Source organism: Heterocephalus glaber, unplaced genomic scaffold, assembly GCF_053883595.1.
Source record: "Heterocephalus glaber isolate CG9 unplaced genomic scaffold, H.glaber_assembly_v1.0 deba00001733, whole genome shotgun sequence".
NCBI lineage: Eukaryota > Metazoa > Chordata > Mammalia > Rodentia > Bathyergidae > Heterocephalus > Heterocephalus glaber.
This window is the reverse complement of record NW_028258444.1, coordinates 19,345,256-19,371,087: the sequence shown is the minus strand read 5'-3', so window position 1 is coordinate 19,371,087 and position 25,832 is coordinate 19,345,256. Positions and strand designations below refer to the sequence as shown.

The 25,832-nt window shown below is 37.9% G+C and overlaps 1 protein-coding gene across 1 annotated transcript in view; it reads left to right on the top strand.

Moving 5' to 3' along the window:
* Nucleotides 1-25,236, top strand: part of Fam186a (family with sequence similarity 186 member A) — a 67,549-nt gene extending 42,313 nt beyond the window's left edge. Inside the window, 5 exon segments of the mRNA XM_021243142.2 lie at nucleotides 2-3,040; nucleotides 6,178-6,370; nucleotides 11,354-11,505; nucleotides 12,261-12,446; nucleotides 25,141-25,236. Of these exon segments, the coding sequence (XP_021098801.2) occupies nucleotides 2-3,040; nucleotides 6,178-6,370; nucleotides 11,354-11,505; nucleotides 12,261-12,446; nucleotides 25,141-25,162 (3,592 nt within the window). The 3' untranslated portion in view covers nucleotides 25,163-25,236.
* The last annotated feature ends 596 nt before the right edge of the window (nucleotides 25,237-25,832 follow it).

Here is a 25,832-nt window from a genome sequence, read left to right as displayed (position 1 = left end):
ATATCATCAACGAGAAGTAAAAAAATCTCTGGAAGGAGAGCTATACGATGATAAAGGATTTGGAGGAGAATAAGACATTGCTCCAGATGAAGGAGGGAAAGCATGGGCAACAGGAGCAGAAACAGTGGCAAGAAGAAGAGGTGTGGAAGGAACAGCAGATTCAGCAGGATAAGAAACAAAAACAATGGGAAAGTGAGAGAGAAGAGCAGCAGAAGCCAAAGCAGCAACAGCAGCTGGAACCATGGAAGCAAAAGATAAAAGAACAAGAAGTGCCCTTGGAAGAGAAGGATAGAGAAATGATCCAACAGGTTCAGAAGAAAATGAGGCATCAGGACCTGAAAATGAGTAGGGAAAAAGATGAGGAGAAGCAGAAGTTGAGCAGAGTGATAGAGGACCTCAAAAGGCAGAGGCAGAACACAGCAAAGTATCAGATGAAGAAAGAATCTGAAGACCTAGCAAAAATGATCAAGCAAAGTCCAATGATATTATCTCTAAGGGGGAAGAGCACATTGAAAAATAAAACCCAGTTATACCAAGGAAAAAAGATCCAAAGGAATCTTAAGACATTACAAAGTCTTCCAGATGGAAAGCACCCCATACCAGTCACTCCCCCCACCTCCACCCAATCCTCGCCAAGTGGGACCACTCTTGTTTCTGGGCACCATCTCACAAAATACATCACTCTCAATCCTGTGCAGGCTCTGGCACTGGGGATCACTCCCACCCCTCAGGAGGTTCAGAAAATGGAATTCACCACTGCCCCTGTGATACCTCAGACTTCAGGTGTAACACTCACCTCTGAGCAGGCACAGGCTTTGAGGGCTCCTCTTACTCTTGAAAACATTTCAAAAATGAAGTTCCCTTTCATAACAGAGCAGGCACAGGAAGTAGGCACCATAAGAACTCAGGAACAACCTGAAGCATCTAGGGTCCCTATTACCCTCAAACCAGCACAGAAACTAAAGGAATCTCTCATACCAGAAATAACTCAGGCAATTCAGACCCCATCAACATCTAAAAAGTCACAGATATTTGGGGTTCCTATTGCCCAAGGGAAGACTGAGACCCTGAGGATTACTCACACCCCTCAGCAGGCTCAGGACCTGCAGATCCCTCTGACTCCTCAGCAGGCCCAGGACTTAGGGATCCCTCTGACCCCTCAGCAGGCTCAGGCTCAAGGGATCACTCTGACCCCTCAGCAAGCTCAGGCTCAAGGGATCACTCTGACCCCTCAGCAGGCCAAGGACTTAGGGATCCCTCTGACCTCTCAGCAGGTTCAGACTCGAGGGATCACTCTGACCCCTCAACAAGCCCAGGCTCAAGGGATCCCTCTGACCCCTCAGCAGGCCAAGGACTTAGGGATCCCTCTGACCCCTCAGCAGGTTCAGGCTCAAGGGATCACTCTGACCTCTCAGGAGGCCCAGGATCTCGGTATCACTTTGGCCCCTCAGCAGGTTCAGGCTCAAGGGATCACTCTCACCCCTCAGCAGAAACAAGCTCAAAGGATCACACTCACTCCTCAGCAAGCTCAGGCATTTGACACCCCTCTGACCTGGCAAAAGCTTGCCACACTGGCTCCTTCTACTCTTAGACCATCTCAGGAATTGAGGGCCTCTTCTACTCAGATGCCCATTACATCAAGATTATCTCAAAGGCCTAGGCTGCCCCTGATATCTGCTCCTCCTATTGAGAAGATCTCTTTACCCAGGGTTTCTTCTCCTTTGCAAAAATTAAGACCTCTTCTCAGCCAAACCCCTTTTACTCCTGGTAAACACTTAGGAATGAGCATTCTTTCTGCTCCTGGAAGACTCCTGAGCCCACAGATCCTTCCTATCTCCAGTCAGATGTTAGTACTTAAAGGTCAAGCCATTCCTACAGAGTCTCTAGCACTAGAGGTTTCTCATCCTGGGCATTGCCCATTGTCTGGGGCCCCTCCCACTACAGAGCAGCCCCTTCAACCAGAGGCCCTAAGCTCTGGTGACTTCTTCGTACTTGGAAACCCTCTGACTCCCTGGCCACCTCTGGGTTCCCAGGCCCCTCTCGCCCTCAGGCCACCTCTTCTATCTAGAGTCCCACCCACCTCTGGACAGATTCCCAGACTCTGGGCTTCCCTGTCTTCTGGGCAGCCCTTAGTTGCTGGAGTATCTTCCATCTGGAGGGAGGAGCTCCTGGAATCTGAAACCTTAACCTTCTCTGCGCAGCCTCAGGGATTCCAGCCTCCTGCCTCCCCTGAGCAGTCTCTACTGACCCCTTCTACCTTCGGACAGCCTCTGGCACCATGGACCTTTCCTGGGCAAGTTTCCCCATTATGGATCCCTCCCACTCCTAGGAATACCTCCACATTGTGGGCTTCCTCAACCTCAGGGAAGCCTCAGAGAGTTTTGTCCTCTTCTGTCACTCAGAAAAGACTGGCAATTGTGTCTTCTCTAAAATCTAGATCAGCAGTGGTCCAGGCAAGGGCTATAGATTTCAAGGTATCTCAAGCTCCTCTCACCACTAAGAAGGTCCAAATATCAGAGCCCCCTGCCACTTATGAAGAAACCCAGATACTCCAAGATACTTGTGTAATGGAACCATTTCAAAGACTTCAGTCATTTCTCACCAATTATAGGACACCAGTTTCACAAGCCCCTTACATTGATGAGGCAGTCCTTCCCACTTTCATGAAGCCTACATCATTACCTTCTCTTATTACTCAGCAACCCAAAATGCCACAGAACTCACCTGAAGGGGACCGGAAATCCCTATTCCCCTCTACAGACCAGCACTCGATACTGACTTCAGTTTCAGGTACCAAGAAACCCATGATGGTTCCTCCTTCCTCTCCTAAAGAGATTTTGGAGAAGAGGTACTTTGTTGATGTGGAGGCTCAGAGGAAGAACCTGGAATTATTAAGTCAGGCCACAAAAACTTCTGGACTCCCATCACAGCAATACACAACAGCTAGGAATCTCATAATTGGAACACTTCATATGGCCACAGTCCGGCTGGGATACGTGCTCCGAAAGTACATTGCCTATAGGCTGATCCAGTGTGCCAGGTAAATGTAATTATTACATGTTTTTTCTTCTTATCCTGCATTGCCTATAAATCTACTCATATTTGTCAGATCATATGCTCTAAAACATCCTCTTATAGAAGGTCTGAAGGATAGAAGCTTGTTTAAAATAGCAAAAGGAGAGGCCGGAGTAGTGGTACACACCTGTAACCCTAGCACTCGAGACTGAGGTAGAAGGGTTGTTTACAAGTTTGAGCCTGGGCTATACAGTGAGTTCATGGCCAGCCTAAACTACATGGTGAGACCTTGTCTCACCCCCCTCCCCCAATAGATAGCAAAAGGAGGATTGTTTTTTATTTTGGGAAATAAGAAATGATACATAACACGATCTATAGCATCCATTTATATCTCCGCTATCTCCAAAATATGAACTTCAGAAGTTCAGTGATGCATCCCAGTTATTCTGAATTTCTTTTGGTTCACCAGAAGACATATGACTTTTTGAATGAGAATGGCAGGTTGTATAAGGTGTTGCCATAGCAACTTTGCTGCTGACCTTGATTTTTTAAAATTGCTAATATGTATCAGAAATGGGTCAAGGTAGGTAACAATTGGCCTGCTATTCTCAACATTTGCATTTGAGGTTACTAATATGTTATTTAGGAGAAATTTGTAAATTAAAAATTACAGGATGCCTAAGTAAAACATAACAGAACAGGTTTTCATTAATTATAGGAATAATATATAATTCATTTAATAAGTATTTGTTGAAAACTTATAATCTGCCAACTATTGTTCTACATGCCAAGGATATAGCAAGGAATAAAACAAAGACCTCTATTCCATAAAATTTATTTATTTAGACAAGGTCTCACTATGTTGTCTAGGCTGTCTTTGTCTTGAGTGCGCTATGTAACCCATGTTAGTTTTAAACTTGTGATCCTCCTGCCTCAGCCTCCTGAGTGCTGGGATTATAAGCATGCTTGAAATATATAGGCTTGAAATTTACATTTTTGGGGACCAAATTCATTTGGAAACAAAGGATTAGAACAAAGTACAAAAGGAAGACCTCTTCAAGCTATAAGTAGAACTTTTAATTTTATTCTTTTTTTTGCGGTACCAGGGATTGAACTCTTTCTGGCCAGCCATGGGCCACCAATGCTAATGAATGTCCATCCAGAAATATTTTCTGCATATGTAGCATAGAACATATGCTTTTATTATTCTTTTAATATATTTTAAAGCTATATGATTTTTATAGCATAACTTAGGTGTTGGGTAAATTATTAAAGGTATATAAAGAATGTACTCATTTGTTGCATAGTTACATAGTATTCCAAAGTCTAGATTTACCAGAATTTATTTAATCTCTGGTGGGTATTAATGTTGTTCAGTATCTTGCTATTATAAAAATAGATTGCCATGAGTAATCTTACATATACATTATAATTTAGAATTTCTGAATCAAAGGGTAAATGCCAAAGAAGTAATAATTTATGTATTGATCAGTATTATGAAAGAATATTTCCCCACATCAAAACTAGCATGTGGTGTTTTGGTTCTTTTGGATTTTTTTGGTACCAGAGATCGAACTCAGGTCCTTGAGCTTGTGAGGCAGGCACCGGAACCACTGAGCTAAATCCCTGGCCCCAGCATGGGGTGTTATTAAACTTTTTTGTTCACTGACAATATGATAGATGAAATACAGCATATAACATTTCTTATTTTATTTTGCATCTCTTTTATCATGTGTAAGGTTAAGCATTTTTCATAGATTTAAGAGCCATCTGTATTTCATTTTCTCTAGAAGATCCTATTCAAATATGTTACATATGTTTTAAATTGGATTGTCAAAATTTTTTAAAAATTAATTATATAACCTATTTAAATATTTGGAAAATTAGCCCCTTGTCTGTAATATAAATTGCTAAATTTCCCCCACTTACATTTTGATTCTTTTTGTAACACTGATTTGCAGAAAGCTTTGATTTGTATATCTTTAAGCACACCAATGTTCTAAATAATTCATTGTGCTTTCTCTGAAAGTCCCTCTCTGAAATACATTTTTTAAATTCTTTCTTGAGGGCTGGGGATTTAGCTCAGTGGTTCCGGCGCCTGCCTTGCAAGTACACGGTCCCAAGTTCGATCCTCAGTACCAAAAAAAAAAAAAAAAAATTCTTTCTTGAGCTGAGTGTGGTAGCACATGCCTGTAATCTCAGCACCCAGGAGGCTGAGGCAGGTGGATCACTATGAGTTTAAGGCCAGCCTGGGTTACATAGTGAGTTCAGGACCAGCCTAAACTACATAGTAAGACCCTGTCCCCCAAAATAAATAAACTAAAAAAAAATTAAAAATAAAAATTCTAGGTTTCTTTTAGTATTTTAAGTTCAGTTATTAGTTTTTGTTGTGATTCACAACTTGCTGTTACGAGATAAATACCTCATTTTTTTTTTTAACATGACTACTTAGTTGTATGGTCACTATTTACAAGGCCAGTCTAGGTTACATAGTGAGTTCAGGATCAGCCTCAACTACGTAGTGGGACCCTGTCTCAAAAGAAAAAAAGATCTGGTTTGATACCTTTCTTTTTTTTTTTTTTTGATACCTTTTTATAAAGCCTTCTGTATTACTTTTTTTTTTTTTGCGGTACCAGGGATTGAACTCAGGAGCTTGTGCTTGTGAGGCAGGCACAATGCTGCTAAGCTAAATCCCCAGGCCTCCTTTATTACTCTTTTTTGAACTAATTATGCTTTTTCTTTTACTCATACTGCATGTTTATATTTCTTTATTTATTAATCTTGTATTCTGGATTATAAATGTTCCAAAGGCAAGGATAGTCTTTTTCATAATTCCATGGGTCCTATACATACCAATATTTTAAAAATTAAGTATTTTGTCCCCTAAGATAATTTTATCACCAATCAGCATATTTGAATTTTTAATAAAATAATAATTAATCAACACTATTGTAACACTAAAAAAAGTGAAGTGTTCTAATTTGGTAGATTATTAGAAGTTTATTCATATAGAGAACTAGCATAAAGTCTCATTAAATATCCTTCCCATCTCCTTCCTCGTTACTTACTAGGGATGAGATGGGAATAGAAAGAAACTGAGGGCAAGTTTGCTGAGCCAGACTCAGTAATTGTATCAATCTAACTCTTGTCAATTTTTTAAAGAAATAACATAATGAAACGATTAAAAGCCAGCCAAAACACTGGGAAAGGTTATGAGACCCAGAACCTCTACATCATGCTAAGCAGAATTGATGATTATCAGAAAAGGGTGATGGGGATCTGGACCGAAAAGCAGAAGTCTTTAGAGCAGAAACGAAATCAATGCCTGAAGAAAATGATGCGCTTATTTAGCCAGGTAACCTGTTTTCAATTCTCTCTCTCTAGTGTGTTGTAAAAAATAAATAAAAATGGTAAACTTTGAAACTACTTTTACCTGAAGGAGACTATTTATATATTAGTGTCCTAGGGCTGCTATAACACAATTACCACAAATTTGATTTAAAACTACATACTTTCTGGAGAAGGAAAGGAGATCTAGGGATGGAGATGGGAGGAAGGAGAGGGGAAGGGGAAGTAAAAAGGATCAAGATGTATATGTATATACACCAGTTTCCCAGATTGAATGTATTTATTATATATCATAAATACATACTAGTAAAAAGGGAAAAATAAAAAATAAATGTAGTTTCATAAATGAAAAAACCCTACAGAAATTGACTTTCTCATAGTTTTAGAGGCCAGAGTTCATGCAATCAAAGTGTCTCAGGATTGGTTCTTCCTGGAAGCTCTGAGAAATCTGTTCCATGCCTCTCTCCTGGGCTGTATGGCTGTCAGCAATTGTTGGCATTCCTTAGTTTGTAGCCATATTACTCCAGTCTCTGTCTTCAAGTGGCCTTCTTCCCTGTGTGTCTTGTGTCTTGTATCAATCTTTCTCTCTCTCTCTCTCTCTCTCTCTCTCTCTCTCTCTCTCTCTCTCTCTCTCTCTCTCTCTCAAGGGTCTCACTAAATAACTAAGGTGCTCAGATTGGGCTCAAACTTTTGATCCTGCTGCCTTAGCCTCCCAGCCTGCTGGGATTACAGGTATGCACCATTGGCCTGCTGGGATTACAGGTATGCACCATTGGCCCACTTCCTCTGACTCTTATGAGGCCATATGTCTGTTACTGGTTTTAGGACACAATCCAGGACGATCTCATTTTAAGATCCTTAACTCATTTATATTGGCAAAGACCCTTTTTCCAAATAAGGACACATTCATAGATTCTGGGTAGACATATATTTTGGGGGATACCATTCAGCTCATTATGCCATGATTTCAGTGAAATTTCCAAGTATTTGACAATAGTTATACTTGCTGGATCTCTAGATGAGAAAAGAATGAGAATAGGAGAGACTTCCAGAAATGCTCAACTGCTTCCTATTCAACTCACATTTACCAGCTTCTAGATGACCTCAAGTCACTGCTTTCTAACTGGTTATTTCCATCCTCAAAACTATCAGGAAGTTAGTTGGTTTTTAAAAATTCTTTTATTGGTACATTTTAGGTATACAATACATTGACATTTATCATTGGGTGCTTGTACCTGTACCTGATGTATCTTAGTTCTTATTTTTCCCCATTACCTGTGTGCCCTTCACCCCCTCCACCCTTCCCTATTTACATAGATTTTGTTTCCATTTTTTTTCTTTTCTCATAATTTTTCCTTTCCCTTCTTCCTTTTCCCCTTCCTCTCCCACCACCCCTACACCTTTGGACCTTTTCCTATTTCAAATTGTCAATTATTCATTTTAATCATTTTAATCCTTATTTATACTTTCAGTTTCTCACACTAGAGAAACTATTCAGTATTTACACATGTGTGTCCTATTTATTTCACTTAAGAGTATGGCCTCAATATGTATCCATTTAGCTATAAATGTCTCTAGTTTCTCATTCTTTATGGCTATAGTACTCCATTGTATAAAATAAACCACATCTTCTTTATCCAGTCTCCAGTTGATGGGCACTTGGGCTGTTTCCAAGCTTTAGCTATTACAAACTGTGCCCCCATAAACATGAGTACACATATATCACTGTGGTATGATTCTTTTAATTCTTTGGGGAAGATATCCAGCAGGGGAATATCTGGGTCAAATGGGACCTCTAGTCCTAGTTTTTTGAGGTATCTCCATACTGATTTCCACAGTGGTTGCACCAGTCTGCACTCCCACCAACAAAGCACAAGGGTTCCTTTCTCTCCACACCCCTGCCAGCATTTGTTATTGGTTGATTTCTTTCTTTCTTTTTTTTTTTTTTGGTACCAGGGATCAAACTCGGGTCCTTATGCTTGCGAGGCAAGTGGCAGAACCACTGAGCTAAATCCCCAGCCCTATTGATTGATTTCTTGATAGCAGCCATTCTTTCTGGGGTGAGGTGGAATCTCAGTGTTATTTTCATCTGCATCTCTCAAATGACCAGTGATGTTGAACATTTTTTCATATATTTATTTGCTGCTTTTACTTCTTTGTCTGAGAAATGTCTGTTTGTTTCAGATGCCCATTTTTGAATTGGGTCTTTGAATTTGGGGGGTCTGATTTTTTTCAATTCTTTACATATTCTCAATAGTAGACCTTTGTCTGAGGTACAGCTGCTAAACATTTTTTCTCACGTTGTAGGTTGTCTCTTAGCTCTGTTGGTGGTTTCTCTTGCAGTGCAGAAGCTTTTTAATACAATGAGATGCCAGTTGTTGATTCTTTGAGCTAGTTCCCGTGCTACTGAGGATTTGTTCATAAAGTCTTTTCCTATGCCAGTGTCTTCAAGAGTTCTACCTAACTTATCTTCCAGAAAGTTTAGTGTTTCTGTCTTAATATTTACATCTTTAATCCACTTTGATCTTAGTTTAGTGCATGGTGATAGGTATGGGTCTAGTTTTAATCTTTGGCAGGTTGAAATCCAGTTTTTCCAACACCATTTATTAAAAAGGCTATCTTTCCTCCAGTGAGGGTGTTTGGCTCCTTTGTCAAAGATGAGGTGGCTGAGTATGTCTGGAGTTGTTTCTGCATCTTCTAATCTATTCCACTGATCCTTAGGTCTGTTTCTTTGCCAGGCCCATGCTGTTTTTATTACAATAGCTTTGTAATATAGTTTCAAGTTGGGGATTGTGATACCCCCAGCCATGTCTCTGTTGCCTAGAATTGCTTTTGCTATTCTAGGTTTCTTCTTATTCCAAATGAATTTTTGGATTGTTTTCTCAGGAAGTTAGTTTTAAATCATGAATTTACAACAAAGGATAAAAAGGATTTGTTTAACTTGGTTACACAGCACCAAGAACAGATGATCCTGTTACACTGTAGCATCCATTTATTATGTCCCAGGACCTCTTCTGAGATAATTATCAATATGCCTTTGAGTGTGATAGTGACTTTCCAAAAGGTTATAGAGCTAAGATTCGAGTTCTTTATCCTATGAATATATGTTTGGAATCTCCTAACACAAATTAGAGTACTAATAATGAATAACAGAAGCTAGAGTTCTAGGAACATTTTTATATCAATATATCCTTTTCTTTCATTAACATTGATTATAAGTTTTACTTACTTGCTACTTTGGCAGGCACAAAGAAACTTCTCATCATAGCCTAATCCAAACCAAACAAATATTCTGAATTTTCCAGAATTGCTACATTTTAAATATTATAGTTCTTTGTCCAAAAAAGAGCCATAATAAAAAAGAACCTGGTTTTTATTTGCCAAATAGGGCCCATGTAGATGGAGTAAAGCAAGATGGGCTGGCAGCAGCATGAACTATCTCACAGGAATGACAATGTCTAGGACATTACAAAAGATGAATATGGATGTGGGGTCGGGAAAGTCAGAATCCAGATGACAGAGTGTGGGTATCGAGGCATAAAAAGGGGAGAGAAAAAAGCAAAAGGGATTAAAGGGTAAATATGAATAAATATCTTACACTTAATCAGAGTGGTGGTTGAAAGGATTAGCTTTGCTACTAGATTGTCTAGGTTCAAATCAGCTTTGCCATATACTAGCTAAGAGACCTTGGACAACTTGGGTTTTCTAAGTCACAACAACACATTTTCTGAGACTCAGATAAGCAAGACAAAGATAATAATACTACCTACTTCATAAGTTTGTTATAAATACCAAATTAGCTGATATATGGAAAGTAGCTGACATGGAGTGTCTACCATTCAGTAAATGTCAGCTTTCATTATCTTTGCATAGTGCTTCATAATTTATAAAGTGCTTCTATATATATATTATACAATTCTCACAATAATCCTATGTTATTCTTTAAAAAAAATTTTTTTTTGTGGTACTGGAGATTGAACCCAGGATGTTAACACTGAGCTATATCCCCAGCCCTTTTTTAAAAAATTAATTAATTAATTAATTTATTTATTTATTTTGGTACCAGGGATCAAACTTAGACCTTGCGCTTGCAAAGCAGGCATCGGAACCACTGAGCTAAATCCCCAGCCCTCCCCAGCCCTCCCCAGCCCTCCCCAGCCCTTTTTAATTTGTAATTAATTTATTTTTTAATTTTTTGGGGGGGTACCAGGGATCGAACTTGGGTCCTCGCTCTTGTGCAGCAGATGGTGAAACCACTGAGCTAAATCCCCGGCCCAATTTATTTTTAAATTTTGAGACAGGGTCTCACTAAATTGCTAAATTGCCCAGGCTGGGCTTGAACTTGCAGTCCTTCTGCCTCAGTCTGCCAGAGTGCTGGGATTATAAACTTTCATTACTGCACTTGGTATTATGCTTGTTTTAGAAATGAGGAAAAAGCCAGGTTTGGTGGCACACACCTGTAATCTCAGCACCTGGGAGGCTGAGGCAAGAGGATCGCCACAAGTTCAAGGTCAGCCTGGGCTACATAGGGAGTTCAAGGCCAATATGAACTACATAATGAGACCTTGTCTCAAAAAAGAAAGAAAAGAAAGAAAGAAAGAAAGAAAGAAAGAAAGAAAGAAAGAAAGAAAGAAAGAAAGAAAGAAAGAAAGAAAGAAAAGAAAGAAAAAGAGGTGAGGATAAATAAAGCAAATAACCCAAAGTCTCACAGCTAGGAAATTAGACAAATACAAATAGGACTGGATCTTAAGTAGGACCAAGGTTTTTATATATCATAACTGCTACTTCTGAAATTGTGCATATTGGAAGTGGAGTAGAGGAAGAGGATACACAAATCTCTAGAAAAGAAGTGATAGTTTAGTCTCGGTCAGTTTAGAAGACTTCCTAAAAATTTTGGCCCTTTGTTTTCATGATTCCTTTGTGTTATGCTTGATCTTAGTCAAAAGGTGCAAAATGATATGGTGATTCCTTTTCTTTTTCTTATTTGTAGTTCCAAGAGATGTATAGATTGAATCTTAATCAACCTATCCCCTTGATATTTGACAAAAAGCAGATACCTCCCTCTACCACATTTATTCCACAGCCATTCCTAGAGTTTCTAATTGAAGAGGACAAAAAATCTGACATTTTCAAGAAATTTAGGTATGTGATAGAAAGACGGACACAAAATTTTATATGATATGTGGCTTATTTATTTAAGTTCTGCCCAGGAGCTTTCCCTTATTCCAAGTTATGATATGATATAGGGGAGAGTCTATGGGGATGGTAATTTCCTTAGCTAATTTATCAAGACATTTATTTACTTATACTTCTACTTAAATATTTAACATTTGATTTTGAGTTCCTTCAAAAAATAAAGCTGATTCCTTCTAAGAAACCAATTATTTTAAGAATATCTAATAAAGAAACTGGGAAACACGAACCCTCTCTCCTTCTCTTTCTCCCTCCCCCTCTTTCTATCCCTTCTCCTTCCCTTCCTTCCTTCTTTCCTTTCTTCCTTCCTTCATTTCTTTCTTTTCTTTCTTTCCTTTCTTTTCCCTTCCTTCTCTCTCTCTCTCTCTCTCTTTCTTTCTTTCTCTCTCTCTCTCTTTCTCTTTTTTCTTCCTAAGAAGGGAGGAATTTTGGAAAGGACAAGGGAAAGATACATGGTCTATGTACTTCACGAAGCTAAGAAGATAGTTTTAACATAGGTTACTAGGTGAAGTTATGGAAATATAGCTTTGTTAACTATTTCAGTCTTTTCATCCATTCCTCTGTCAAAGTGAGCATAGCAAAAGGAGGGCATTATAGGACAAGGTGGTGGTAAAGACAAGAGGGAAGAATAAGACTCATATTTTTATTGGCAATGGAGCTCAGGAGAATTTGGTACTTCCACTTAATTCTTTCTGATTCTGTAGACAAAAAGAAACTCGGAGGGAGGCCATTTGGAATGCTGATCTGTCCACCTCAAGCTACCCAATAACAGAGACGACATCAATAACATCACTCTGGGCTCAGCTGGGTGGGTACCCAGATATTCCTAGACTGCTCCAATTAGATATTCAGTCTACCTTCAGAAAATCTCTTGCATCCATTCAATCACAGTAAGTAAAGGACGGGGAGCGTTCTGGTAAATGGGCCTTTGGTCGTACACCTTTTGTTTCCTAATTGACTTTCTCTTTCAAACCTAATACCAAAAATAAGTGTGTGCACAGGGTTTGTAGCTCAGTGGTGCTGTGCCTCCCTAGCAAGTGCAAGGTCCTAAGTTTGATCCCCGGTACTGAAAACAAAATAAAATAAACGTGTGGTTAGATACATACCAGTCACAAAACATAGGTAAATTGAGAACTAGTGTTTCTCATTATAGGCCTACAGATACCACCATTAAATAATATAAAACAAACAGACAATTATAATACCATGAACTTAATCTAACACTTGATTGGTCCACTCATTAAATTAGCTGGGTGTGGTTGCCCATAGCGAAGTCTCAGCATCTCAAGAGGCTGACCACAAGAGGATTATCTGAGCCACCAAGTTTGAGACCAGCTTGGGCAGCAGAGTGAAACTATGACTAAAAACTAAAACCAAAACAACTTAAGGTAAATTAAGTGCTTATATTCCAAAATACACTGAAGAGACAGAGAGAATAGGTAAGTAAAATTATCATATGATTCCACATTTCCAAATTCTATTGAATTAGATTCTCACTTTAACCATTGGAAATCATTCTAGTGTTTTTTTTGTTTGTTTGGTTGGTTGGGTTTTTTTTTGGTACCTGAGATCGAGCTCGGGTCCTTGCACTTGCGAGGCAGGCTGCGGAACCACTGAGCTAAATCCCCGGCTGGAAATCATTCTAGTGAAAGTGAAGAGCTTTGGTGTCTGCATTATCTCTTTCTGGAAGAGAATTATTTAATATTCTAAACCAATAATTTAGAAGATTGAACTTTTGTTAACCTGAACGTTCACAAGAACTGTATGATTTATTTTGTGAAATCCAGGTCCTGAAGTAAGAAGTAGTATTAACTCACAAAAGTGGTAGATACTATGAAACAGAACATTTAAAAATCTATGATATATAGGATACAAAAACCAACACACAAAAATCAGTTAGATGTAGTGGTGCACAACTGTAATCCCCGCACTCTGGGAGACTGAGACAGGAGGATTTTGAGTTCTAACCCGGCCTGGGCAATTTAGCAAGATGCTGTCTCAAAATACAAGAAATAAAAAGGGCTGGCTTCCTCTTCTCCTTGACCACTGCATACCCTCAAAATTCAAAGGTCAACTATCCTGTAAATCCTGGGTTAGTACTTCTCCTGGGAATCTAGTATCTTTTTGTCCTTTATCTTTAGTTGGTAATCCTATTATGCTTCACCAAGACTTCCACTTTGCCATACTATTATATACAAAATATGTATTAAGAGTTTCTAAGTTGGAAGTTATGTGTCTGAAATTTTCCAGAGCAGGAGACACCAAAAGCAGTAAAAAAATTAAGATATGATAGGAAATTAAGCTAAGCATGATGATGCATGCCTGTAATCTCAACTACTTGAAATGTTGATGCAGGAGAATCAAAAGTTTGAGGCCAGCCTGAGCAATTTAGTGAGATTCTGTCTCCCCTATAAAATTAAGGTGTATGTGTGGGTGGACTGGGTGTACAGCTTTATGGTAAAGTGATTTGCACAAGGGCCTGAGTTCAATCCCCATCCCCCCCAAAATTATAGGAAATAAATAGAACAACCAAAGTCTTAATTTTTTCTTCTCCTGAGAAACTTACGTTCATTAAAAAATAGAATACAGTGCTGGGGATTTATCTCAGTGGTTCTGCCGCCTGCCTAGCAAGCACAAGGTCCTGAGTTCAATCCCCAGTGCCAAAAAAAAAAAAATGAAATGAAATAAAAAATAGAATACAGGAAATATCAAGTTTAAGGCATATTAGTCAAAAGGACACTATATATTTAATTACTATTTAGCATGCTCCCCCCTTGTTTCTCACTAGAATCTCCTCAAAGTCTTCCCACTACAGAGGATGATGTTTATGTTACCCTGTTGCAGTTCAAGTGCAACCCAAGCAACTTCATTTCTTCTGACTTTAGTTATTCTTGCCATCCATTAGGTCTCAGCTTAAGCAATTCTCTTTCTAAACTGCCTATTCTGACCCCTCCTGTGTGTTTCCAATGCACCTTATAACTACCTCCCGATTTTAGATAATATGTTTTGAGATTATCTGTTTGCTGTGTTCACCTGCCTCTACTTTTGTTCTACCCACTTTCCTTTCACAAATATTTATTGAGTACTTACTAAATGCCAGGCACTAGACACTGAGGCTGGGCATGGTGGTGCATGCCTATAATCCCAGCACTCAGAAGGCTGTGGCAGAATTGCCATGAGTTCGAGGCCAGCCTGAACTACATAGTGAGATCCTGTCTCAAAACAAAAACAAAAAAACCCAAAAACAAAAAATCTAGACACTGAGATAAAATATGCAGGAAGATTCTAAGATCACTGATGCCAAGTATAAGGAATAATATGTATAAAGATTCAGGGCCAGGCCAGGGATTTAGCTTAGTAGTGGTGCAAGGCCCTGAGTTCAATCCCTGGTACAAACAAACAAACAAACAACAAACAAAGATTCAGGGCCTGTAGCTTATTGCTTCTTTTGTTTTATCTCCTAGCAACAAACAAGCAGACTGGGGATGTAGCTCTGTGCCTGCCTGCCTGGCAAGCAAAGATCCTGAGTTTGATCCCAGGTACTGGAAAAAAAAAAAAGAAGCAAATAGACAACTCCCCCCAAATTAAAAATGCCTGTTCTTCAAGTAACACTGCTAAGAGAATAAAAAGACAATGCACAGAATGAGATAAAATATTTGCAAAGCACATATAATAAGTGAGTTGTATCTACCACTTACAACTCTCAAAACTGTGAGAAAACAATCTGGGCTGGGGATTTAGCTCAGTGGTGCCACTCCTGCCTTGCAAGCACAAGGTCCTGAGATTTAAAAAAAAAAAATCCAATAAAAATGGGCAAAAAGTTTAAACAAGGGACAGTTAGTTATGAATAGTAAAGACATAGATGGAAAATGTTCAACATCATTAATCAAATAAAAAGTAAAACCCCAATGAGCTCTTACTACATGCCTATTAGAATATGACAATTAAAAAGACTGAGCAGAGTTCAATCCCTGGTACCAAAAAAAAAAAAAAAAAAGACTGAGCAGCTGGGGATGGTGGTGCACACCCATAATCCCAGCACTTGGAAGGCTGAGGCAGAAGGATTGCCATGAAATCGAGGCCAGCCTGGGCTACATAGTGAGGTCAAGGCCACCCTGAACTGCAGAGTGGGACCCTGTCTCAAAAAACAACAAAAAAACCTGAGCACACCACATATGTTATGAAGGAACTCAAACACCTTAGGTGCTGACATGAATTAGTACACCTACTTTGTAAAATAGTTGGTACTTCCTAAGCTAACCGTATACCTGAAATATGACTCCCAAGTATTTAAGAGAAATGAAAGCACATATCTATACAATAATGTATATAAGAAAGTTCATAGCAGTTTTATTTAAAATAGTGAGAGACTAGAAATAATCCAACAGGTGACTAGATAAACTGCGGTCTTCAAATGAATATTGGAATATTACTTACTCAGCAATAAATAAAATGAACAATTGATACATGGCATAACATGGGTGAATTCTAAATAATTATCCTGAGTGAAAAAAGACAAATAGTACATGCTACATGATTCCATTGATATAAAATTCTAGAAGATGAAAACTACTGGCAAAATGAGGATCAGTGGAGTGGAAGAGATGCAAGAGAGTTGACAAAAGAGCATGAGAAAACTTTTTGGGGTGATAGGTATGTTCACTATCCTGGAGGTGATGATTATAGACATGTGTCAAAATTTATTGAATTGTATAACTTAAATATATGCAATTTATTATAAGTCAATAATACCTTAGTAAGGCCATTAAAAATTCTAAAAAAAGGGCTGGGGATTTAGCTCAGTGGTTCTGCCACCTGCCTCTCAAGCGCAAGGACCCGAGTTCGATCCCTGATACCAAAAAAAAAAAATCTAAAAAAAAGATGGTGTGATAGTGCATGCCTGTAATCTCAGTTACTCAGGAGGCTGAGGCGGGAGGATCACAAGTTTGAGGCCAGTCTGGACTACACAATGAGAGTCTCAAAAGACCAAAAATTAAATAAATAGATACATGAATAAATGATGGGGGACATAGCTGAGTTGTAGAGTACTTACCTAGCATTCAGGAAGCCCCAGGTTCAATCCCCAGGAACACATACACACAAAATACCTAAAAGAAAATATCCATCATTTATAATCTACCCATCATTGCTCAGATTTAAAAAAAACAAAAAACATTTAAGCCAAGCCTATAATCTCAGCTACTTGGGAGGCTGAGACAGGAGGATCCCAAGTTTGAACCCAACCTGGGCAAATTACTGTGACACCATCTCAAAATAAAAAGGGCTGGGATGTAGCTCAGTAGTAGAGTGCTTGCCTAGCTAGCATGTGCAAGGTCCTGGATTCAATCCATACTACTGCAAAAAACCTCCAAAAAACAAAAAAAAATCTAAATTTCCCTCATATCCCCTGCCATTTAACACTTGCCATTCAGAGATAAATACTATTCAGAATTCTATCACCATAAATAATTTTGCCTATTTTTAACTTCATCTAAATTAAATCATATATAATATTTTATCTTTTCTGTCTTCTCACATTATTACCTGTGAGATACACCAATATACTTGTCTATTGGTTTTGGTTTTTGTTTTTTTTCTTTCTTTCTTTTTTGAGACTGGGTCTTGCTATGTAGCCCAGGCTGGCCTCAAACTCAAGACAATCTTCCTGCCTCAGCCTCCCAGGTGCCGGGATTACAGGCGTGCACCACCACATTCAGCTTTATACTTGCTTATTGTACTGTTTTTTTTTTTTCTGTTGGCATGTATAGCACAATATATTTTTCTTTCTACTGTAGCTAAACATAGGGGTCACTGTTATTTTTTTCATGAATCAATGTATAGTACAGTATCCAGTTTTGTGGTACTGAGGATTGAACTTCACACTGAGCCACGTCCCCAGTCCTTTTTAATTTTTGAGAGAGGATATCACTGTGTTGACCAGTCGGGGCTTGGACTTGTGATCCTCCTGTCTCGGCCTCTGCTTGGCTAGTGTCCAGTTTTTCTACATCTACTGAGTTTATTGTATCATTTTTCATTTTAATAATGTGATGAATTTTTATACTGTTTTGTTTTTTGTTTTGGTACTAGGGATCAAACTCGGGTCCTTGTGCTTGCAAGGCAGGTGGCAGAACTACTGAGCTAAATCCCTGGCCTGGAGTTTTTAATTAAATCATTTGCAATGTATTTTACCTAAAATGATACAAATGAAAGCAGTTTCCAACTCTCCTGTTCTCTTTTTTCCTGTTTCCAACAGGGGTTACTAGAACTAAAATTTCTCTCTTCTTGCCTTGATATGACTGTAATGCTTACAGTTACTGACATATTTTTTACTTTTTTGGTACTGAAGATTGAACCTAGAGCCTTTAAAACTTTTTTATTTTGAGACAGGGTCTTGCTGTATTGCCCATATTGGGCTCTAATTTGCAATCTTCCTGCCTCAATCTCCCTCAGTGCTCAGATTATAGGCATGTGCCAACTACTGCCATATTTGGCAACTCTTTGGTGATGACCATGAGGACCAAAGACAATACACCAAGAATTACAGAGGGTAAAGATCAGGAAAACCTGTCCTATGACATCATTGAGTTGCTTCAACAGCCCTGAGTACACCTGTTTCTGTTTGTTGTTCACTTAATTGAGCAACAGCCATATAGTTTCAAACATCCTAGCTGGAAATTCTTTCTCTTACAACCAAATATAATCACTGAATTACTCAGTTTATACTTCTTTTCCCTTTCCTGACTCTCTATTGCCTCTATATTCCATTCCTCCATACTACATAATATCCTACACTTATCACTCAGTTATTGTAGTTACCATACAAGTATCTGTTTATGTTCCTGTTTATTTGTATCTTCAGAGGTCTGGCACTTTGCCTGGCCCATAAGAGTTATTTTAAAAGTTCAATGTTCAGCCAGGAGTGGTGCTGCATAGTTGTAATCCCAGCATCCAGGAAGCTGTGGCCAGAGAATCGCCATGAGTTTGAGGCCAACCTGGGCTGTGAGTTCAAGACCAACCTGGACTACATAGCAGAGACCTTGTTTTAAAAAAAAAAAGAAAGAAAGAAAAGGAAAGGAAAAAGAAAAAATTTAACAAGTTCAATGTTCAGTGAATGAATGAATGTCTATGGTTCTGTCCCCCTAGAAATAACAAAGCAGGGAATGAGGAAACACTGAGGAATTACAAAAGACAAAAACTACCGTAAGGACTCTCTTGAAGCTAGGCATAGTGGTGCACACCTGTAATCCCAGCAACTTGATAAGACCCCCCTATTTCAAAAGAAGAAAATAAAAAGGACTCTCTTAGGGTAAAAAAAGCTCCAGAAGTTGTAGAATGTTTTGTGCTTGTATGTATTAAGGGAAACACTACAATCTAAGAAGAAGTAGTAACAAAAACAACACTTTGTGTTTCTATAGTGCTTTTCACAAATGGTTGTATTTACAAATATAAATCTCAATATCCTAGCAAGCGTCCAAGTTTTGGCAATTAGGACTAAAGCTGTCATAAACATCTATGTGCAGGTTTTTGTGTGGTCATAATTATACAATTTTGTTGGATTGGGTAAATACCAAGAAGCATAATTACTGGATCATGTAGTAAGAATATGTTTAGCTTTGTGAGAAACCATCAAACTGTCTTCTAAAGTAGCTGCACCATTTTGTATTTCTACTAACAATGAATGAGAGTTCCTGTTGGTCCACACCCTCCCCAGCAACTGATTCTGTTAGTGTTATGAATTTGGACCATTCTAATAGGTGTAGTATGAAGGTTTTCTCTGTCTCTGTCTGTCTGTCTGTCTCTCTCTCGTTTCACTATTTATTTATTCATTCATTCATTTATTCATTTATTTAAGGTTTTTTTGAGACACAGTCTCGCTATATAGCTTAGTGGTCTTGAACTCACTATGTAGTCCAGTGCGGCCTTGAACTATAATGATCCTCCAGTCTCAGTCTCCCAAGTGCTGCGATTACAGGTGTATGCCACTATGACCAGCTAAAATTTAACATTTTTTTTCCCCCAGTACTGAGGATCAATCTCAGGACCTTGCACTTGTGAGGCAGGTGCGGCACCACTGAGCTAAATCCCCAGCCCAAATTTAACTATTTTTAATTGACAAATGATTGTATATATTTATGGAGTACAGTGTGAAATTTTAAAACATGTACATGCTATAGAATCAAATCAGGTGATTAATATATCTGTCACCTCACATATTTATTTGTGCTTGGAACATTTAAAATCTATTCTTTTAGTAATTTTGAAATATGTTATTATTAATTATAATCACCATATTGAACAATACATAGATCACCAGAACTTATATTTCCTGTCTAGCTGAAACTTTGTACCTTTAACCAATACCCCTCCTTTCTCTGTTCACATCCCCACCTCAGCCTCTTGTAACCACTACTCTACTTCTAGGAATTTGACTCTTTTAGATTCTACATGTAAATCAGATATTGCTGCATTTGTTTTTCTGTGCCGGCTTATTTCACTTAGCATAGGGTACTCTAGATTTTCCCGTGTTGTTCCAAATGACAGTATTTCCTTCTTTTTAAAGGCTGGACAGCATTCTATGTATACAATACACATTTTAAAAATCCATTCATCCATTGATGGACACTTAGGTTATTTTCATATCTTGGTTATTGTGCATAATGCTGCAATGAACATGAAAGTGTAAACATCTCTTCGATGTATTCATTTCAATTCCTATGAATATACAATATACCCAAAAGTGGGATTGCCTAATTACATGGTAATTCTGTTTTTCAGTATGGTTTTACTAGTTTACATTCACATCAACAGTATGCAAGGGTTCTCTTTATATCTTTACCAACACTTACCTCTTTTTTTCTTTTTTTTTTGGTAATAGCCATTCTAACTAAGGTATGAAGTGACATCTCATTGTGGTTTCAGTTTGTATTGCCCCGATGATTAGTGATGTTGAGCATTTTTTTCATTTTCTATCAGCCATTTGTATTTCTGCTTTTAATATTTATTTTGGACCTCTGCTCATTTTTCTAATAGAGTAATTTTCTTGTTATTTTAGATATTAGGCCCTTATCTAATGTAGGATTTGCAAATATTTTCTCTGTCTTTTGTTTCTTCACTCTGTTCATTGTTTCCTTTGCTATGTGGAAGCTTTTTAGTTTGATGCAATCTCATTTGCACATTTTTGCTTTTGTTTGCTGTGTTTGGGGGGTTGGGGGTCATACCCAAGAAATTACTACACAGACCAATATAATGGAAATTTCCCCCTAGTGTTGTGTCTAAATCTTTAATCCTTTTTGAGTTCTTTCTCTCTATTTTTTTGGGGGGAGGGTTACTCACTATGTAGTTCAGGCTGGTCTTGAACTTGCTATGTAGCCCAGACTGGCCTCTTGAGTTGATTCTTGTATAAGTAGTAAGATAAAGATCAAGTTCATTCTTCTGCTTCTGGATGGTGTTTCCTCAAAACCATTTATTGAATAGTCTGCTTTTTCCTCATTATATGCTCTTAGTCCTTTTTCAAAAATCAATTGACCAGGCTGGGGATTTAGCTCAGTGGTTTTGCCGCCTGCTGCACAAACACAAGGACCAGAGTTCTATCCCCGGTACCAAAAAAATCAATTGACCATAGAAATGTGGGTTTATTTCTGGTCTCTCCTATTCCACAATATGTCTGGAGTTTTTGTTGTTTTTGCACTACTGGAGATTGAACCCACAAGAGCTCCACCACTGAGCTATATCCCCAGCTCTTTTTATTTTTATTTTGAGAAAAGATCATGCTAAATTGCTCAGGGTGGCATCAAATTTGCAGATCCTCCTGCCTCACATGGCAAGTGAGTTTATAGGTTTTATAAGCGTGTGCTACTCCATCTAACAACATGTGTTTTTATGCCAGTGCTGTGCTGTTTTGTAGAATGATTTTTTTTTTTTTTTTTTGTACTGGGGATCGAACTCGGGTCCTTACACTTGCGAGGCAGGCGGCGGAACCACTGAGCTAAATACCCAGCCCTGTGCTGTTCTGATTACTATAGCTCAGCATTAGATTTTGAAATCAGAAAGTGTGATGCCTTCAGCTTTGTTTTATTTTCTCATAACTGTTTTGCATATTTGGAATCTTTGATGGTTCCACATAAATTTTAGGATTTTTTTTCTATTTCTGTGAGGAATGATTTTGAATGTTTTAAAATTTTTTGTCAGTTTATGTTATTTTTTGTGCTAGGATTTAAACCCAGGGCCTCATGCATGTTACCACTGAGCTGCTCCCCACCTGATATTGAAAAGTGAGTCTACTGATCACTTTATTATGGACATTTTAACAATATTAATTCTCACCCATAGAAATGGGATATCCTTCCATTTATTTGTGTCTTCTTCAGTTTTTCATCAATGTTGTATAGTATTCAGTGTATAGATTTTTTACTCCTAAATTTATTCTTAAGTGTTTTATTTTTTGATGTTATTAGAAATGGTATTGTTTTCTTTTTTATATAGTTTATTGTTCATGTGTAGAACTTCTTTTTGTTTGAGGCAAGGTCTCACTATGTAGTTCAGGCTGGTATTGAACTTTGTAGCCCAGGCTGGCCTCGAACTCATGGGCAACCCTCCTGCCTCAGCCTCCCAACTCCTGGGATTATAGGCATGTGCCACCACACCTAGCTCTATTGTTATTTATGTGTTGATTTTGTATCTTGAAACTTTACTGAATTTTCAGTTCAAACAGTTCTTTGGTGGAGTTAAAGTTTTCTATATATAAGATTATGTTGTCAACAAATAATTTAACTTCTTTTCTGATTTAGATGCTTTCTTTCATTTTTAATTTTAATTTTTGGGGTGCTGGGGATTTAACCTGGGGCCTTGCACATACTAAACACACATCCTTCCACTGAGCTACACCCCCACCCCAGATAAGGGGTTTTTTAAAAATTAATTTTATTGGTACATTTTAGGTATACAGTATAATGATGGATGTTTTTTCTTTTTCTTGCCTAACTGCTATGGCTCTTCTTTGCTTCTGAAAGATAAATTTGTGAGGTGCAGAATTCTAGGTTGGTAAATTTTTCTGGCAACAGTAAATATTTCACTCTATTCTTTTCTTTATTTCTTTTTTTTAACTCCACTCTTCTTGCATGCATGATTTCTGAAGTTAAGTCAGATGTAATTTTTACCTTTGCCTCTTAATAGCTAAGGTCCTCCCTCCCCATATTCTGTCAGGATATTTTTCCTTATCTCTGATTTTGTGCAGTTTGACTATGATGTGCCTAAGTACAGTTTTTAAGAATCTATCCTGTTTGGTGTTCTCTGAGCTTCTTGATGTGTAGTTTGGTGTCTGACATTACTTTGGGGAAATCCTCAGTCATTATTGATTCAAATATTGCCTCTGTTATCACTGGTACCAAAAATATATTGCTTCTGTTATTTTCTTTCTTGTTCTGGAATTGCCACATATGTTACACCTTTTGTAGCTATGCCACAGTTCTTGGATATTCTGTTCTCCTTTTTAAGGTTTATTTTCCTTTGCTTCTAGTTTTAAAAGTTTCTATTGTTATATTTTTAAGTTCAGAGATTCTTAGCAGTGTCTAGTCTACAAATGAGTTTATTAAAGGCATTCTTTGTTTTGGTTAGTGTTTTTGATCTCTAGCATTTCTTTTTAAATTTCTTAGAGTTTCTGTTCTCTGCTTGTATTATCTATTTGTTTGTTTGACCATACTTGGGATTAAACCCAGAGCCTTCTGTGTGCTAGAAATTAATCTACTACTGAGCTATATCCCAGCCCTATATTACCTATTTTTAAAATATTGTTTACTTTTTCCACTAGAGCCCTTAGAACATTAATCATAATTACTTTAATTTCCTGTTTCAATAGAGTTCTGAGTCCCTGCCATATCTAACTAGTTTTGAGGCATACTCAGTTTCTAGTGCTTTTTGCCTTTTGGTGTGTCTTGCAATTTTTTGTTGAAATACAGACATGATGTTCCAGGTAAAAGAAAGCCTAGGAAATAGGGCTTTAACATTGTGGTGGTAATGTATGGGGAGAACCGAAGTGTTCTACAGTCCTCTAACTGTGTCTCAGTCTTTTGGTAAGCCTGTACCTCTGAACTGTGAACTGCACTAGAGCATCTCAGGTGTTTTGTTTTGTTTTGTTCCTCCCTGAGGGGAAACAGAATAATTAGAAAAACTGTAGTTTGGTATTTGCTTTTCCCCAGGTAGGCTAGATTCTGGTAAAAACCTAGCAGGCTAGACTCTGGTAAAACAAATCTTTTCAGGACAGAACTTGTTAAAAACAGAACACTCTGGAGTATTTAAAAATGATTATATACTCCCCTACCACCACCCTTTGTCAGAGCACAAGGGATTTTTCTCCAGCTTTCTCTGTGAGAAAGTGGTAAAGCTGGGTAAAACTCAGAGAAATGTGGGGTTCTCCCTATTCCTGGGTCCGCTGGAGTTTTAATCTCTCAGAGTTGTCCACACTGAGCCTCCAGCACTTATCAATTATAGTTCAGGTTTCCCTGCTCCAGCACTGGTGCCCACTGAGGCTTCTGTTTGTGGGATTTTAATGTATTAGGTTGTAATTCTCTCTTCTTGTTTGTCTCTCCAATTTAAGAGAAAGCAGTTTGCTCTGTTACTTCATTTCTCTAAGATAGTTAAAGTGTGTTGTTGCTATTTCAGTTTTCAGCTTTTTACTTGTTAGAATTGAGTGATAGCTTCTCATACATATATGTGCACAGGTATATATGTACCAATACATATATATGCTTTCTATTTTGTGCTGCAAAAACATATTTATATTGGGCACATTTTAAAATCTGTTCCCATATCACTTAGCAGTACATCTTTGAAACTTTTCTGTTAATAAATATTGCCCTATATTATCGCTTTACTGGTTGCATTACATTTATTGTATAGATATGTACTAATTTATTGAACTGTTGTTAGAAGTTAGGATTTTTCTTTTTAGTACTGGGGATTAAAACCAAGGACTGCTGAACTACATCTCCAGCCCTTTTTATTTAATTTTTAAAATTTTGAAGCAAAGTCTCATTAAATTGCCTAATCTGGCCTTGAACTTGAGATCCTCCTGTCTCAACTTGCCCAGTAGCTGGGATTATAGATATGTACCGCCACACCCAGCTGAAATTAGGGTATTTTTTAACATTGCAAACAATGCTTCACCAAGTATTCTTATACATTTGTATATTTATATAATTGTTTCCCTGTAATTATTCCATTAAAATAATACTTGGGGATTTTTTCCAATTACAAAATTAAATGTAGAAAATTTGGAAAATACAGGCAAGTCCATCCCCAGAAATAACCACCACTGTCAACATTTAACCCATGTTCTAACTTTAAGTATAAGAATACTGTCCAATTAGTAATTAGTCATTGCCAAGACCTGATCTTCTTGATTTTGGTCATGGGAGAAACTCTGCCTCCTCAATGTGACTTTTATAACCATGGACTGCATATTGATTTTTTTCTAGTTTATTTTTGTGAGTTCTAGAGGCACTCATTTTTCCTATGGATTACCTCTTTTCTCACAATGTGTTTAAAGAGCAGTTTGTAATACAGTTAAATTTCTTCTCTCATTTCTAGGTCTAAGAAGATTTCCAAGTGACTGTAAAATTCAGCGCAAGCCTGTTGAAAGTAAATTTCAATGTTTCAGTAAAATGTCTATTTTGTTGTCTTTCATGGATATACACTGCTTTGCTATTCTTTGCTTTCATGTGTTGCCTATATTTCTTCATTTACACACTGCCACTATGGTCATCTTCTGCCCTAGATTACTAAACAAAGTTTCATCAGATCCTGGGTAGGCTAAGTCATGAAAGGAACATCATTATGGGGCCCTGACATGAACGCAAAGTGGCATAGTCCCCCAGTCCAAACCCAAAGATGCCTCACAAGTAAGAAATGGGTATAAAGAAGGAAAATAAAAACCAGTAAAGACATCTGGAGACTCAGAAAGTAGTTATGATTTGGTAAAGGAAGGGAAATCTCACATGGTACATAGGAAGGCAAGGCTTCTAAAATGACGATAGATTTAGGAAGAAATTTTGAGCTGGGCTCTTTTCTATCTACCATATTGTCAAACAGATCACTGTTTTCCATCAGCCCTACTGCAATTCCAAAAAAGCAGGAGTGCTTAGAGGTTCGTAGGGAACACCACTGGCATGCAGGGTTAAAAAAGGTGGTTCTACTGAAAGGCATCTAAGGATTCTTCCTGTTTTCCTCCATAGGCGTTCTTTTTATCCAGAGATCTAAACAATTGTTTTTAGAAAGGAACA